This window comes from Leuresthes tenuis, unplaced genomic scaffold, assembly GCF_036924035.1.
Source record: "Leuresthes tenuis unplaced genomic scaffold, fLeuTen1.0.hap1 SCAF_7, whole genome shotgun sequence".
NCBI lineage: Eukaryota > Metazoa > Chordata > Actinopteri > Atheriniformes > Atherinopsidae > Leuresthes > Leuresthes tenuis.
The window spans coordinates 26,570,277-26,588,394 of record NW_027325361.1 but is presented as its reverse complement, the minus strand read 5'-3'; the positions used below and the strand labels follow the sequence as shown (position 1 = coordinate 26,588,394).

Genomic DNA, 18,118 nt, shown 5'->3' with positions numbered 1-18,118 from the left:
ATTTGCTTTCTTTTAGTTAACTTTCGTTTCTTTTGGATTCTTGTGCGTGTTATGGAGCCGTTTCGGTCCATATTTGTAAGCCTTTTTTTCCTGGATTAAATTTTCGGAAGTTGAAACAAGTGGCATTGGAGTGTGTGATTGAAAACCACCGCGGTCTGCTTCTCCTCCTCCAGTTGCCGAGACTTTGTGTCTTTAATAACGCTTATCTGTAAACATGTGTTAAACATATAAATTGCATGAACAGAAAGAAGGGACTGTTGAGTAACGCACATTTCCTTATACTGAAAGCCTTGTCGGAATGGTGGGACGTTTGAATGTCGGAATAGCGGGATGTCGGAATGGTGGGACGTTTGCATGTCGGAATGGTGGGATGTCAGAATGGTGGGATGTCGGAATAGCCGGATGTCGGAATGGGTGTTGCCACCCAGCTGTGTGTTTCATTTATGTTTTTTCTTTTTTTTTTAAAAACCAAACACGCAAATAGGTAAGTAATTTGTGTATTACAGAAAACAATAATTGAAAGAGCAGTCCAATATCACGAGAAATGCACACAGTTGCTGTCTTATCTGAATATCAGCTACACCCAGGTATTGACAAAGATTAGCTAGGTTGTTAGGCTTGCTAATCACTAAAATAACAGGGAAACTGCTTACTCAGCCTTCTATCACAACAAACTATCTCAAGTGAATATTTTTTCTTTTTTAAAAACATGTAAATAGTGTTAGACTGATAGAAGGAAAAAGTCTTCCTTTACTTTTAACAGTGCTACAAAACACTCTCTTTTCCCCCTGCTTATGCTAGGCTATTCCAAACATGCTGTTTCATCTGACACTAAGTAAGACAGCAAACAGAGACATTTCTCAAAGAACTTATATTTTAAAAGGATAAGTCTGGCATTATTCGATATTACACACATTGTACAGTACACTATGTTAGCCAGTCTCTCTATATATAACCACAGAATATGAATAGCTTCTCTTCCATTTCTGCAAATCTTGGTGTAAATGAACATCTTAAACACCTAAAACCTATAGATGTTTTAACAAAGTGAGAAAACATCTCGCTAGTAGAAAACTAAACTGAAGGCACAGCTACTCACAACGTTGCTGTATCAATTGGTTTCGTCCATATGTAAAATGCACTAATTCTGTTTTGTGAGATTTTTTTTCTGTGAAAACTAAAAATGCACAAAATAAAACATGTTCTTAAACATGAGTGCTGTCGTTTTTCATAGAAGGCAAAAAAACAAGTGCTCAAATTAGTGTATTTTAAATATGTGTTTTTGTCATGTTATATAAGGAACTTCGGTATGACCATGGCAAGGTAAATTAATACATTTTCATGTTATTTTGACAGAAAACATAGAAAATCACCAGACTTATCCTTTAAGCCATTACGGATCATAGTTAATACAGAGTTAAGTAGGCATACACAGGCAAACATGAAGAATATGATTAATCAAGACCAAGACAAAAGCAGAATTAGGATATGGAGACTTGGCACGGGGCTCAGGTTGGCTAAACTCTGACACAGCTTCGCTTTGGAGGTGGTTATTTTTGTTAAGGGGAAATGTTTAACCTAATTATTACAATAATGGTGATGGGCATTTGCAGGAACTGCCTTTATATTTTAATCTCATTACAAATGACCAGCATCAGCACTGAGAAAGCCTCAGATGGCTTGCAGTACTGCAAAGAGGAAGTAAATGTCTAATAGCTGAGCAGAGCCAGGGACTTCCTGTCTCACCTGCAGAGTTTGGAGTGGAGGGTGAATTTGCTTGGCTTCCATGTGAGGATGCATTAGCCGCATTCACGGCAGTTCTCGCAGCGTACATGTTGGCTTCTTCTTGGAACTTACCAATGTTTTTCTTGTATCTGATTCTTTTATTCCCAAACCAGTTGGAAACCTGAGCAGAGAAATAAAAAAGTATAGTTTACTTCTCATGACATAATCACACAGAGCCTCTCTGAATTATCATGGCAGTGTTTAGCTCTCATGGCATGTGCAACACTGCAGAGAGCCTCCGTCAGAAGAAGCAGGTTGGTGCTGTGAATCTGCATTAGTGCCAGAATGAAATGATTGCCAATAACGGTCCCATTATGTCACCATGACTGCAGCTATCATCAGAACTCACGCAAGCACCAATCAGTCAACATGCGCTAACACCCATTATGGCTAATGGACTCCCAGATGAAGCCAGGGGGTAATCCCAGCACTAATGATAAACAACATTAAAATGAAAACTAAATCAATCCTGCAAAGTTTTCAATACACAGAACAGGTAAACATTATCTTGTATTATAGCCCAGAAACTCTACAAATCATTCAGCTTCTGAGGAGCTTCCACAATAAGGCCCAGCTGCCTCCTCAAATTACTTGGTATAAATGAATGAATCCAATTGAAAAAACAATCCATTCCCAAATGATTGATTCACAACACAAACAGCTGTTTACCATGACATTGTCATTGTTTTCCTTCTAATCAATTCTCTCAGGACTGAAACAACCTGAGTGCTATAATGAAAAAACAAAGTTCCTAAATATTTTATTTGCTTCTTTACTTATTTAATGCAAGCCAACAAGAAACTTATCTTTAATTTTTTGATAAGTTTCTGTAAGATTTATAGTATATCCAACACATGCCTCAACTGACTGCAATGCTCAGCCAATAGATTTGCTAATTACTCTCCTATAGAGCTGAAAGTAGCTATTGATTAATCGATCAGTTTCTTTGTCAATAATTTCACAAGTTTCCAGAGTTTTAGGTTTCAGTGCTTTTTTCCCCCTCACTTAGTTTGATGATTCGACAAATATAATATATACCTGATTCAACTGAATATGCCTCAGCTGGGATGTCTTTAAAAGCTGGGATTGTTCACAAAATAAAATAAATCTTCAAAATGTGTTGCGTCATTCTAATGCTTTTACAAACTGTCTGTGTGTAGTAAAATGATTAGGGCAGTGTAAGGATTTTTTTAGCAGATCATATTTATTTATACGACGAGTTGTAAAAAAGTGTGCAATACATAAATAAAAGCAATGTGGTGTGTGTTTTGCTTGAATTTCTTCAACAGTAACAATATGTCTCTGGTCCAAACTAACTGGTCTGATTTGATTTAAGAGATTACAAACTTATGATGAGATATAATTACACTTTCGGCCTTTTGTTGTCTCAATAAAAGTTACAGATAAAAGATTAGAAGAGCTGTCTGTACTCATGACAGTCAGAAAACCTATTATTAGGTTACTCGCCGAGACGTTGAAAGCAGCATCAGATCAAAAATCGTCCTCGTCTCACTGTTCTCTGTATGGTATTGTTCCCACAGGTGGTGTGATGTGGCAGAGATCTACGGTGTACCTGGGCCACTGTGATGGCACATTTCTTTGCCAGCTCTTCTTTAGCCTCCTCGCTGGGGTATGGGTTACTGAGGTGTGAGTAGAAGTACTCATTCAGGATCTCTGTTGCCTGCTTGTTGAAGTTTCGTCTTTTCCGTCTGCAAGGAGAGCATCCAATTAAAACAAGGATAAAATGCAGGCTATGGCAGTCACTAAAGCATAGTGTATGTAATGTAACAGTGTGAAATGCTGTCCAACAACTATGAGATGTTACCAAACTCAGAAAAAAGTAAGTACTTTTTTTTTTTAAATGCATCTATGCCATTCATTTCACTGCTGCTCCTACATTACAACAGCAAACTCTAATTCATTAACAAAGTTTGGTTCATGTGTAAATAGGGCCATGTCTATAAGTGCCATGGTTTATTATGATGAAAAGTCTATAATCACTGTGAGTTTGATAGCAACATGGTGTGTTTAGGTGTATTGCACTTTGCTTTGAATGTGCTGTAAATTACTTTTTTGTGAACTATTGCTAGACTGGAAACTTTCAATTCAGATGCAGTTCCTCTTTGAGACACTTTGTCAACACATAATTATTTGGCCCACGACTGCTTTACTTCAGTTCAGTTTATGAGTCACTGAAAACAACATTAGCAGAAGCCATAAAAGCACCAACTGCGTTTCAATAATGAAGTCAATATGTATGATTACATTTGCACAAATAAACATAAAAATCAAAAGTTTAGAAAGTTGTATTCAGATGTACAGCAGCTAAAAACAGCTTGTGTAGAGATGGGTATCAAACCTCAAAGCTTCTTTTGGACAGAAGTACAAGTGTTCCGATTCTATGATTAAATTGTTCACATTTTTTACTTTTTTACAATTTATTTTAGTTTAGTTTTTCAAGTTTTTCTTTCCTTTTTTTGGCGGTTTGTGTTCTTTAAATTTGAATTAGGTCATTTTTAGGGCACTTGGTGGCAGCACTGTATCAGCAGTCAATCAGCTTATGTTGTGAAAATTGTAAACAGTTGTTTAGAGTGGTAGAATAGAAAAAATAGAGAATAAGTGTGACAGAAGCATTGTTATTAAGAACAAAAATATTTCATTTATATTCTTTCATTCTTTGAAAAAAAATTAAAACTCATTTATCAAAATGTTTTCCTTCCTTAGGCATCAAACATCTCTTCAGTTCTTAAAAAAGTATTTCTTCCCTTAGTGTGAAAGAAGGCTTCTTAAACTAACACTGTATTCATGTCCTGGTCTTGTTCTTTACACTTGCAGCTCCTTCATTGCATTTTTCACTTTTGTACTTAAATTTCTACCTCAAACTAATTTAATTATTATGTCGTATTTTCAAGTTTTTCTTCAGCATGCAAAATATTAAACGTAAGAAAAATCATCACACTCTCTGCATGCATGGCAGCCAAGAAAAAAGACAACATAACACCTTAAAGCAGACAGGTTGATGCCAATGTGATGACTGACCCATCTCCTGCACCTACCAAGTCATGACTGTATGTGCCACATCTAAAGACATAATGTCAAAGGGAACTCTGTAAAATCTCTTGCATGTCTCCTGTTGAGGAGATTTTTTTGCTAAAATCTCTGTTCCGTGCTCCCAAATCTCACATGAAAATATGTAAATGAGCACAGCATGGGCTCTAGCAGCCAGTAGATTAATCGGCGGCACCGAGGATGCCAGTGCCTCTCAATCAATAAAAGCTTTCCTCTTACTCTCCCTTCCCCTCCTTGCTTGAACCACCACATTCATTTGCAAGAGAATAGATAGCAAGCTTTGTAAGGGAGCGCATGCTTCATTTAAATGTTATGCCTCCAACCCAGACTTTGAGTGAGATTTATCCTTGAAGAAATATATGCAAATCCAAGCACGCCTCAAAGAGAACAAGCGATTACATTAAAAACGAGAAACAGTTAGCATTATGGAGCACACAGGGAGCTCATATTGGCTAACATTGCAGGGTGTTCTAGTCCAAAATGCATCCATACATGCAAACCAGGCTGGCATGCGCAGTACACAGCAAAAACAGCATGTGTTGCAGTATGTTTATGGCATGATAGGCCTCCTACATCAGCATTCATATGGATATGAGGCTTAAGAAGGAAACACATGAAGAGGTGTTGGTAATGCTATTCAACTGGGAGGTTATTTGGAGCGTGTTGTGTAGACTCTGAACAAACACAGGCACATGAGTAGACAAGAACACACACCTGGCATCAAGGAAGCGGGAGCGCAGGATCATGACTGCTTCACAGGTGCTTTGCTTGAGCTGCATCTGGATGGAACTGAACTTGCGGTGGATGATGTTCACCATGCGCTCTATCTCTTTGGGTGAAATGGGCCGTGTGCGCGACTGCTCCCGCAACAGATTCATCACATGGGTAGTGAACTCGTTACAAGCCTGTAGAAGAAGAAACATGATTCTGTCAAAGAACACACCTTCCCTCAGGTCAAACATAACTGAGATGAGATGTTATGTTAATATGGCCATGTCAAATTTACCACACAAAGAAGAGTATTTTAAGTCCACACCAAATGGAAATAAAATCCACCTCTTTCTGAGGCAAGCTTTCTTACAAAAGCACGAGTACTGATATGTTTCATATTTAACAGAAATTGTTATGGAAGTATGTTGAGAGAAACCAATGACAGCTGCTCCCCATTCAGACACACATTCACAGCATAGCCAACCCTGGGAGATGAAGATGCCGCAACTTTTCATTCATCCCCCTTTCCAACACCAGGCATGAATCTACCACGATATTACACTAACTCTTACTGTCTCTTCTTCTTTATTTCTGTTCCTCTTGTCGAGCTCTCTTTGGATTTAGCCATATCAGCCTTTGTCTGTCTATCTGCCTGCTCATCTGTCTCCCTCACATTCATGTGGAAGAGATCGTATTGTCATGAATGCATTGGTTATCAAGACAGTGAGAGAAAGTCCAAGAGAATTTAAAGGCTATACTTAGAATACACACAGCAACACAACATGCTGAGTATGATGGGATAAAAACAATCTGAAAGGAATTCTTTCTGACAGCGATGTACTGTGTACGAAGAGTTTGAGTCTGTAACGGATGCCATTTGCCATTACAGAGACCCAATGTAAATCTTAAAGGCTTAGAACTTTAGAATAAGCAAATCCTCACACTGGTGTTGGTGGAAAAACTTGACTAGAAACCTACCTAAATGAGAACTCTCTAACACAAAGACAGGCCATAGAGCTACAAATTTAGTCTGCATTGACAACGTTACATAAAGCTGACCATAAAGTTGGTATAAATTCAGATGAGCTGCTAAAATAAGCCTTCAGTTAGTCAATCATTGAATTAGTTGAGTGACAGAAATGTACTAACGAACAATTCTAAAAGAATTATAAAAACTATTTTTTTGAGGCCAGACTGATAAATATTTTTCTCAAATGTGAGAATCCAGTTTCAGATGATTGGATACGGAATATCTTGGAGCTTTGAATTCTTGGACAGACAAAGCTAAATATCCAAATACAACACCTTGTGCTATCGGAAGATCCAGGAGTAGGGCACGAGAGGCACAGACCCCAGATGAAACCTAATTAGCTTCTGAAGTGTCCCTATTTGGACACTGGTGGCTTGATTCTTTACAGGTAAGTAAAAGTAACTAAATGTGCCACTTTAAACACTCTAGTCATGCTATGTTTATATCTGGTGGGAAATAAGAAAAAAAAAATCCAACTTAGGTGTTGATAACAGAGTATTCATAAATGTGAAATTGGTATTGCTGCAAAGCAATTAAGAATGAAAGGCAGCATGATGTTGGGATCAATTTGAACAAGTAAGTCAGAATTGAGGTCCTCATTGTGTTCAAATTCTATTTAAATTGTGTTATTTGCACAAATCTTAAACTGTAAGCAATAGCAAACAATGAATGGCTGCTGACGTCTTACTGGAAAACTTGTGCATAAACATTGAACATGTACTTGTCCCCTCTGTTTTTTTTAAATGTGGCCCCTAATGTCCCCTGACTTGGAAAACTCCTTGATCTGCCACCACTTTGTACCAGAGCAATGGTATGATATATTTTTTTGTGTTAAAGTAAAATATCAGTAAACAGGATAAATGCTTACTCTAATGTATCTGAGCTACTTTTTACAAGCTGAATTTAGAAATTTAACCTCTGTATATCTCAAAATGTTATGTGTGGCATTCTGAAGGAAAATACAAGACAAAGAAATATTCTGATTATAACAAATATAAGATCTGAGTCAGTTATGAATTCTGTCTTTAACCAGGTGTCAGGTTAGCTCTGCTGTGCTTACCTGCTCGTACTTCTCCAGCTCGGTGTGGTAGATCTGTCTGATCTGGGACAGCTTCGCCCTGTAGTCCGAGTGCTCAGCTGAGTTGTCAGCACCTGCTCCTCCTGAGGCAGCCGCTGCAGCGGCTGCGGCTGCAGAACCTCCACCTTTCTCTGGACCGGACACGCCCTCTGCCAGCAGCATGTTGTCCAGCCGCATGAGTTGGGGGTCCGGAGGCTCCTCCTCCTGGGCGCCGCGGATGCTCAGCACTGCCATTACAGGAGAAGATCAGAGGTCAGTTATAAAGGTTGCACCTACAGCTGGGTGATGCACCGTAATAAGCTGTCAGCAAAGCAGCCCTACTGCATGGCTGACACTATTGTGTACACAAAGACACACATACTCCAGCTGAGAGTGCAGAGAGGCAAAGACAGACACAGAGGTGGAGGGAGGGTGAAGGGTGCAGACAAATAATTTGCCTCAGTGAAGAAGATGGATGAGTTCTTAAGCAACACTACAGAAACTAAAAGAGAGTAGTTTGTCCCTAGTTTGTTAAATAGCACAGAAACACTGGTGAAAGTTATCAATGATTTCCTCTTAGCCTCTGATAGCAGAGTAGTAATGATCTGGCACTATATAAATAAAACTGAATTGGATTGAATTGAATTAAACGTGTTCCAAAACTGGAATCTCCATATGGATGTTCTTGCATTCTTCAATCGATAAGCCAGGTAACTGATTCCTATAAACATGGAACTAAGCCATCAAACCATGCCACATGAACTAAAAGGATATTCTTCATTGACCAGCTCTATTTTGACAGTTGAACAATAACTGCAAACGCTTGTTGCCTTTTATGAGTTTATGTGATTGCTAAGATGTTAAATCTTTGGACTATGACTGGGCTTTTAGAAAACATGATGAACATTCTTCTTTTTAATAGGTTTTCTTTCAATAAGAGATGAATTGAGAAGATAAGTTGCAAATAAAGTAGAAACAAAACTATTGTAACATAACGGAGTAATGACTTATTGAGGAAATTTCTCACCATTACGGCTATTATGGATTTCTTTTCTGTGGTATTCTTTCAGCTGTTGGATTTTAAGTTGATTGTCAGTCTCTGGTTATGGTGATTCTCATGTATTTTTTGTTCCAGACTAAGAGTGTTTAAGGTAGAATAGATTGGCTGTAACAGTACAAGGAAAAGGTGGAAAGGGGATGACATGTGGCAAAAGCTTGAGCTGTTTTCATACCTACTAGAATAACAGTCTATTCTATATTAAGCAACGTGACGATGTGATGTGATGAAGCAGCATGTGTTCTCCCATGCAAACTATTGGAAGGAAAACCCTGCCTTTCACTAGAGGTCTCCCTTGCCATTCTTTAGCACATTCAAGTCCCACCTTCCATTTTCTGAGGTGAAAACACAGACTCTTCTTCCTCCATCTGAGAGCCAGCCATTTCAATATCAAAGGCCCTCTTGTGTGGATCATGGAGCTGCTTGGCTCCAAATTGATCCCAGAGTAGACATCAAAAGCATATCAGTGGCACCCGGTGCTATGGGCCTCGATCACAGCTCTAACTCGTGCTCGGACTCTGTGACTTTGCACCTTGCAAGTGTCGATAACCATTTAAAACGGTACCACTTGTAATTTATCTCGTTGTCATTGAATGAGAATGGACAGGCGGGGCGCACTTCATTAATTCAGAGGCAATAGGAGTGCTTGGTGCATTAACCCCAGACTGCTATCTGGGTTAGTAGGCCTGAGCAGTGGTCACTGGGATGAGAATAAGGCTTGCTGTACTAACAGGGGGGGGGGTCATCTCCCATTCTCTCCCTTTTCTGCCTTCAAGTAAACTGGAAATGCAAATATGGCAACTGTTGGTGAGTGGAAGAGGTCAGGGGTTCAGACCACGAGCTCAGCGGGTGGTAGATTAATTATGGGAGGGAAGTGAAGGAGGATTACGAAGAGGGAGGGGGTGAGTCTCTTGGGATGGCAGAACTGTACAAACATCCTGTCTAATTATCCAGACTTCATCACTACTTTGTTAATGTATGGACTGGCTTGGGGGGAAAAACCTCGGACGGCTTCATGCCAGCCTTTCCACAACAATGCTGCAACTGCAGCTTTGACCCAACAAAATCTGTTTCATTAGAAACTCTAAACCCGTCTGTCTGCTTTAGTTAACATACATCTGCAGCAGAACCACAGCTCCCCCTGCTCCTAAATGCTCACCAGTACAGAGAGACACTTCTACAGTTACCACCTCATAAATACCAGACTAAAGTGGGTGTTAAAATGAGAGTGCACCACAATATCCCACCAAGGAAAATAAGGAGCATTTTCTGGAAGTAATTTTCAGTGGGCTAACAGCTCATAGCAGAACATATTTGAAGAAGAAAGAAGACTGACAACTTACATTACAGTCATGCTGAAGTTATGTTGTACTGAAAATTGGTTACAAGATTTACAGTTTAGGATTCTTTCCAGGCGTGTTTGAAGCCATATGAAAAATACTGTATGTGACTTTTCCATAAATTACTGTGGTAGTGGTATGATTGCCACCTTTCATGTGGGAGATCTGGATTCGAATCCCCTCCATGAAAGGTACCGTCTCCAGTAGGGGTCCTTAGGCAAGACCCCCTTACCCTATCTGTAAGTCGCTTTGGATAAAAGCATCTGCTAAATGCATAAACATAAACATCTAAGTTTCAGTATTCTTGAAGGTATTGGCTTTATAATAATAATATTGCTTAGGGTCACAGAATAAAAAGTAAGTACATGGAACATCAGCATGCAGATGTACAGGAAAAAGATGTTAAATGTCCCTTTCAAAAATTAAAGGCCAGCTTTCTTCACAAACTCATAAAACCTCTGGACTGTCAAATGAAAATGGAACATAAAAATTCCCAGTGTCCACAAAAACAATTCTCTTCTGGTCTGCCAAGTTCCAGCTTAACATTAGACTGTTTATTTTACTTGGCTGGAAGCTCCTCCAACATCAGTCTTATATGAGCACCTGTTGTAGAAACAGTCATTTCTTAGGAGATATCTTGGAAGGGAGGCAGACAAAAAAAAAAATAGCTGGCTGACTTTTTTTCTCGTTAAATAAGAGAGGTCATGGAATAACAGAAAACGAATGACTACATCCAAAAACACTGCTCATTCAAAGAGATGCATTATGCTCAAAGTAAGTATGTAAACCTGTCTTAAATTGACAATGAACACGAACTCTGAAGTGATCCCCAGGCCTTGCTTGTTGACACATGTATACCTTGACTAATCATCTGCATGTCACATCATCTCCTTGTGCGCAGCCCAGATCCTAGCAACATTCCCGCTGCTAATCCAGCTGTCTTGGAGAGCATCTGTCAGAAGGGACCCAGGAAGGAACAATGCATTACGCCATGTTGGCTGTGTACTGTCATCCCTCATTGAGAGCACATTGTCACACTTACACAGAGTCTTCTGAGCTGGGAACACGCTAAGTAGCTGCCTGACTATAATATCAGCTCTTCCCACCACGTCTTATCAGACAATCTAATGGGAACTTGCTCATGTGGATTCCAACTAGAAGGATGCAAAGGCATTCATTTCTAATTTAACCAACTAATAAAAGCGGTCCCTATGTGAAAAAATGACAGACATGAAGAAGACAATCTTCTTTTTTGCAGTGAGTATTTTACACTAAATTGAAAAAAGATGTTGTTTAGAAATGATGGAAGCAAATGATGATTTATTTATTCCAGCCTGAACCTAAAGCCCATAATTAAAACGATAGAGGGATTATCTCAAACAAATAAAATTAATCAAGGAAAGAAAGGGATAACACAGCATAATACTGGCTTTGCTGTGGGTCATAATTACACGACTCAGTGAGAGCCACTTCATTGACAAATAGCAGCCTAATTGATTCATCCTAATGTTTTTATGCCTTTGGTCTGCTGGGCACTCCCTGTCTAATTCTGCTGGTGAACTTGCTTTGCTACATTGAAGGTCCTCCCAGGGATAAACTATTATCTTAATGTTTGTGTGTGTGGGTAGGGGAGTGGGGGATGATTTTAGACTGACTCCTTGTCGGTGAACACAAGGTTTCTGTTTGTCTCTAATGGATGCCATTTCCCTCTTGGAGATGTTTCAAAGATGGCTTGTTGTCAGACGATGCCTTATTCCTCCCCTCTGACAGACAATTCTCACAAGGAGGCATGCGCAGAGCTTTTTTTTTTATTTTGTACATTGATACAAATAAAAACAAAGGAGTTTTGCATAGGTTGTGGTCGTTACGGAATTGACCAATAACCTGCAAAATGCAGGACTATAGTGGAGTGTGGGAGAGAGATGCATATTTGCTGTGTAGAAGCATTCTAGACCATCTCTGCAGTGGTGGACTGGACAGGATGTTCAGTGATTTTACTGCTCTGTGTACACACAGAGACAAAATGTCACTGACAGAGAAAGCAGGAAAACTAAACTGGAGTGAGAGAACATGACATTTACTTAACCTCAAAACATCTGGCCTTTAACACATCAAATCGATATTAAATAAAAGCTCTGGGCATTTGGCTTTTCGAGAAGTGGATGTTTAACCGTTTTGCCCGTGCTCGTTTATCTGAGAATATTCATTTAATTTCCACAGAGATGGGAGAAAAAAGCTTTTTCTCATGTTTGTGGATGATTTACATCCCTATTTGGGGGACAGAGGCTTGCCTAAAACCCCATCCTCTCCCCCCTTGCTGCTTGTTTTCAGCAAGCACATCTGTAAAATTCTCCGTTCCTCATATATTAGTCATTCCAGAAGATTGGCTCGTGGCCTCATATGAAGATGGGTGGGGGTATTAAAATAGTAATTGGACAACTTGCAACAGAGATGCATCATTTCAAAGAAGCCCAGCGTTTAAGGCGTGCCTTAATTGAACAAAGAGAATAAACTCTTTCTTTTCTCTCTGAGAGGGAATGAACCATGGCAAAACAAAAGTAGGTTGGCAGCCTGGGGCACCAGAGCTGGAATTCTTAGAGAAATGTTATTATTGGTGAAGGACACAGCGCCATCACATTGTGTAACCATAACCAATAGAAGTTCATAAATATGAGAAATATTCAAATTGACAGCAAATACAAGCAAGATCCAGGCATAAAAATACACTTCTGAGTCAGTGACAATATTTGGGATAGTATCAAAAGCTTGTCAGGAGGATTAAATTTCTTCCAGGACACTGCTTACATCTTCAAAATAATTCAGATTTTTATAAGGCATAACAATATCAGAATCAAAGAGTTACAGCCCACCATAATGTGCTGTCCAGATATCTTATGCTATCAGATTAACATAGGCAAATGGCAGGCTGTCAAAAAACCATTACCGTATGTAATCCCCTTCTAGATTTCGAAAGCATGTCGACAGGGACTGTTAGCACAGGAAAGCCTGTTTAATTAACAATGTTATTCAGTTTTGTCACATTTAACAAGATAGACCATACTACTTAAAGGCCTCTGACAGAAATTGGGTGCCTTGGTTCAAATTGGTGGAGACCTTTGGATGCCCCTCCGTTCTGTACCCATACGCTGAAATGTGATCCACTGTGTTACGTCAGAGAGTCTGCCAAAAGTGAGACTTCATGCTGGTCAGGTAGCTTTAGTTAGCACTCTCAGTAGCTCAACAACCACCCTGTAGGACATTTCTAAACATTCATGGGCTAGAAAGACTTAAACGAAGGATGATTTAATAATAAATGTTTCATGACTTAATGAAAGTGATGCTCCCAGTGTTGTTACCTAAACACCAACAAAAACTGCACGAAACAAGAAATCAAGGTTATTAGATTAAAACTTTAACTGTGCAGTTTATAGGTGAGGCTGTCCCTTTATCTTTGTTGAATGTGAAGTGGTAAAAACTAACAAGTTATGTTGAATATATTTTGTAAAAAAAGGTGCACTTTTGATGTGGAACTGCAGAAAGAAAATGTATAGCTAATCTAGAAGTTAATGCTAAAATCAAGCAATAGCATTAGCATTCATTTGGCATTTGCAGTGGTTGCTAAAAATATTTCATGTTCATAATATCAAAACATTTTTGCAAAATTGAAATAGCATCTGGCATATAACCATTTCTAAAACATGACTAAATGCCATTCAGTTATAATGCCATTAGTGCAGGTACTCTGCAATCACCTTATTTCAATTAAAAATTTCCCAGCAGAATGAGCTTCATCATCACCAGCCGTGATAAGGATAACTGAGCTTATTTAAATACTGCAAATAGTTAGGGTTTACTAACCCTTAGTTTACACATGTGGCTTTAGGAGTCAGCTTTAGTCGGTTTATGTCATTTTTGCTGATTTAAATTTTTATAACCATCTTAGAAAACAAAAAATAAGTTAGATAGGTTATATTATTTATAATTGTTATAGACAGAATTACAGATAATTGTTCTTAGATATTACTGATAGATTTTTTAGTTATAAAAGGAAATCAATACTCTTTTATAAGGATGATATTCTTTATTTACGATGATAAATAGCACTGAAACTCAAAGGTTCCATTCTTAGAAACACGCCTGTGTGTCTGGTGAAAGCCAAATGCTTTTGCATAATTAACCCTTTCTGGTCAGGCAGTGGTCAGCCTATTTGTTTGCATTGGTTCTTTAGTGGGCCCACTTTATTGTGGCTACAGCAGTTAACAAATCGCAGTAGAAGCCCCCTCTCTCTACACAAGCCTGTGCTACGGGGGTCCTGTCACAAGGCAGGCATTAAATTCGAAGTGACAGCTACATGCTAATTCAACAATGGCATAATTCATTATACAGTTGCAAGTGTACTGGAATGGAAAGAGAACCAACATACACCAAGAGGAAGACAACAGACATCAAACTGTTAAATCCTGCTCTCCTTAAGTCCCCTTTGTTCGCCTTTCTAAACACTCAAATTTTTAGACTGCTGCTAGCAATTTACTGTTAATATATCACATATTTCAGTTCACTTATCAGATATGCACATGCATTTTTAAATTTTAGGGGTTCTCGGGTATTGGGTGGGGCCTCTGCCGGAGGGTTTGGGGGGCACTCGGGAACACTCGGGATCCTGGGGCCCAGGTCCTGTGCACGGCCCATGTCTGGGTTGCTGGGGCCTGCAGTGGGCTTCCCAAGTTCTGTGCTCCGTTGGGGCTGCTGGTGGCCTGGGTCTTGTGGCCCTCTCTGCCTGCTTCTCATTGCTGGGGGGAGCTGTGGATTGTGGCTCTGTACACTTATACACTCATTACTAAGCACAGTTATCATGTAGGTCCTGTGCCATGGGTATTGCATTTTCACACACACACACACACACACACACCAACACACACACACACACACACACACACACACACACACACACACACACACACACACACTAGCCCAGTAGCATGCTCGCTAAGCAGTTGATGTATTATCCTGTGGTTTCAGGTAATTTATATCCACAGTTGTGTTGTATGCGATTGCTGCTACTTGTGCTTGTTTTTGTTAGTTTTTTCTCTGCTTCTCTGCTTTCAGGTGCTCCTAGTGGCGCTAAGGCTGGATTCCCCACAGAGGCCGTGGATTGTCGTCTTTTTTGTTTTTACAGGTGTAGAAGCTGGTTGTCTGGTTTTTATTTAGATTTTTGTTCTGTTTCTTCTTCTTTGCTCTTCCTCTTTCCCTGTCCCCCGGTCCGGTTTGGCACTATTACATGTGAAATATTGTAACAACAATAAATAAATGGGCAGTTGATGGGCATCAAGGGGAGCTTTACATTTATTAAGCTTCCCTTGGCAAAGCAAATCTGTTTGGCATAAAAGGTATTCAGATTACAATTCTGCTGCCACAATGCTGGACAGGACAAGGGAAAAAAATAAATAAATAAAATGAGCCATTTCATGAAATATACTACTTTATACAACCACTTTCTGTAGTTCATACAAAGGCCACCATAGAATGACATCAGAAGGTGAAATGGTAGCTACTCCACAAAAGGAGAAATTAACAAAAAGATAGATTCAATTAAATCGATAAGGATTTGCACTCAAGGTAAAAAAAACAATGACGACCTTCACAATAAAGGGCTCTGCTGTGCTCTCATCCTCTGTGTGGCCCCTCCACTTTGTCACCACAAGTTCAGAAGAGAACAAGGCTTCATCTTCTTTGTTAGAAGACCCTGATCCCTCAAACACGTGCGTGCACACACACACACACACAGTCCTGATACCACTAATAGAGGCAATTAAAATTAGTTCTAACAAAGCCTTTGTGGCACTAACGACAAAGTAGCCTTGAGTATAGTGAACATGCCACTGCACCTTGTATTCAAATACTTTAACAAATGGTTTTAGGCAGTTACTATTTACTATTACTTATGTTTAACACACAAAATTAGTCTTTCCTTTGTTTTGAAGTAGAACAGTGTGCTTGACTTAATCTCAATGTATACAGGATGCACCAGCAGCCTCAGGCAGGTATCTGATTTGGTTAATATTTGCAGAGCCAGAGAGAGGGCAAACTATTTTTTTCAAAAACAATTATAAATTTTTCTGATAGCACAAACTGAAATTGAGGAATTGCCTTCTTACTCTCCGCTGTCACATGCTGAGCAGTAAGAGCTTGAACCAAGTAGTCAAAGGTCCACTTATACTTCTTGTTTTTTTTCTCCACAAGCTCCCAGATACATGATATGTTCCTTATAAACCTCTAGAGCTCTAACGGACACCACAAACCTTGAAACAACATGGACTCTTCTTCATGATGTATTGCTTTATTTAGTTCTTAGCTCCTGCTCCAAATCCTTGTTTTTAATTGTAAGATATGCATGATAGTACAATACCAACAGTAAATGTGTTACTTTTCTGATACACTCAATAGGTTTACATGATGAGATTAACTCGATTATAGCTATAGTTGGGTTATGCTCCTTATCTGAGCAAGGGTAGTTATCCTTGCATATATGGCAGTGAATGAATCGAATCACTAGCACAAAGCATGCAATACCGCAGTACGATAAGTAGCGCTGTACCCATTTCAACTATCGCTAATAGAGCCACTTCCGGTTGATGTCTTCATCACCAACAACAACAAAACTAAGGCATTCGAGAAAGATGGTGAACGAAGAGCAAGATGAAGCTACATCCCTCTACATTTGTGATGAGCATGGTTATGGCACAACGGCGCATTCTCCACCGCGTTGTTTTTTTTTTTTCTGACGGCAGCAACAACAACAATAATATCGTCTCCTTCGACTTCCGGTAGACGATCGCGGGAAAAAATCTCGAGCATGCGCAGAACACCTCGATCTGATCCACTGTTGTTTCCAGGCACGTTCAGTGGGCTATTGGATCGAGTTATCTCAGGGTCTTAATTTGATCGCAAGTAACCCGATCCGATTCGATTTCTTGTCAGATTAAGCTGTCTACATGAACTGAATAACTCAACCTTATTGTAATTTAGCCATTAATCCAATCCGATGGCCCGCATGTACCGCACTGAATGTTTTGCTACATGACAGACTAGCTGCTCTGTATAGGGATGAGCCTCACTGGAGCACAACATTGTGTACATACAACATACTATGTACTCTACGAGGGGTTACAGGGAAACTCTTCATCACCTTACTGTAGAAAAAAAATCCAGATTCAAATAGAAGTTGGGCATCTTATAGAGCCTGGGATGACATAAACAAAAGCAGGTCACAAGTAAAACAAGGGTAGAAAGGGCAGAGAGAAAAAAAATGCACATCTCTCATCACAATGTGCACACTGCAGCTTTAAAATCAGCAGGGATTTGTATGGGATAATTAAATGGGAATTGGATACGGTGCACATATCGAATTCCAGCATAATCATTGCTGTCCAACGACAGCAGAAATAAGCTCAAAATAAACTGAAGAAAAATATTCTTTACAAGTCCAAGAACCCTCATACCTGTGGGTCACTTCAAACTCTTTTATTCCATGCAGCCAAAAAATATATTGTCACCTCAGTGGTGTTGAATATCCGAGACAAAAGGCATGAATAAAAGCTGCTGGTTTTATTCATTTCACTGTACAACTTTTTAGCCCACACCCAAGATAGGAAGCTGTTAAAGAGCATCCAGGCAAGTGTCTTATGTGTCCAACATGAGCTCATTCCAGCAGGATGCACCAGAATGGGGCCACCATGGCCTCAGGCATTGTGTTGACTGGGCCTGCCATGTCATTAACAGTTGACTTGATCTGCTCTACCTTATTAAAGCCATTCTTTCAGGAGAGCACATGAGCGTATCACAGTGTGAAACCAGGCCGAAGAGGGAAGGTGACCACGCTGCCACCCTCAGCTTGAGCAGGGGGGGTGGGAGAGGAGGGGCGATATGAGCACAGCACTGCGACTTTGTTGTCAGCTTCATCCCAAGACCCCCTGATGTCCCTGTGATTCCCTTGTCAGTCTGTGTTAATAGAAGTCACAGTGGTTATGCTCCTTCACATTCTTATCTGCTGTAGCAGGAGAGTCACGCAA

At 39.7% G+C, this 18,118-nt stretch overlaps 1 protein-coding gene across 3 annotated transcripts in view; it reads right to left on the bottom strand.

Moving 5' to 3' along the window:
* The window catches only part of pbx1b (pre-B-cell leukemia homeobox 1b), a 75,563-nt gene that overhangs the window by 7,895 nt on the left and 49,550 nt on the right, over positions 1-18,118 (bottom strand). For 2 of the 3 annotated variants that reach the window (XM_072390184.1, XM_072390186.1), the window contains 4 exons: positions 7,656-7,900; positions 5,569-5,759; positions 3,359-3,494; positions 1,747-1,906 (listed from right to left, as the gene is read on the bottom strand). In XM_072390184.1, the coding sequence (XP_072246285.1) occupies positions 1,747-1,906; positions 3,359-3,494; positions 5,569-5,759; positions 7,656-7,900 (732 nt within the window). The remainder of the gene's footprint in view (positions 1-1,746; positions 1,907-3,358; positions 3,495-5,568; positions 5,760-7,655; positions 7,901-18,118) is intronic. The other variant, XM_072390185.1, reaches the window with a different exon arrangement.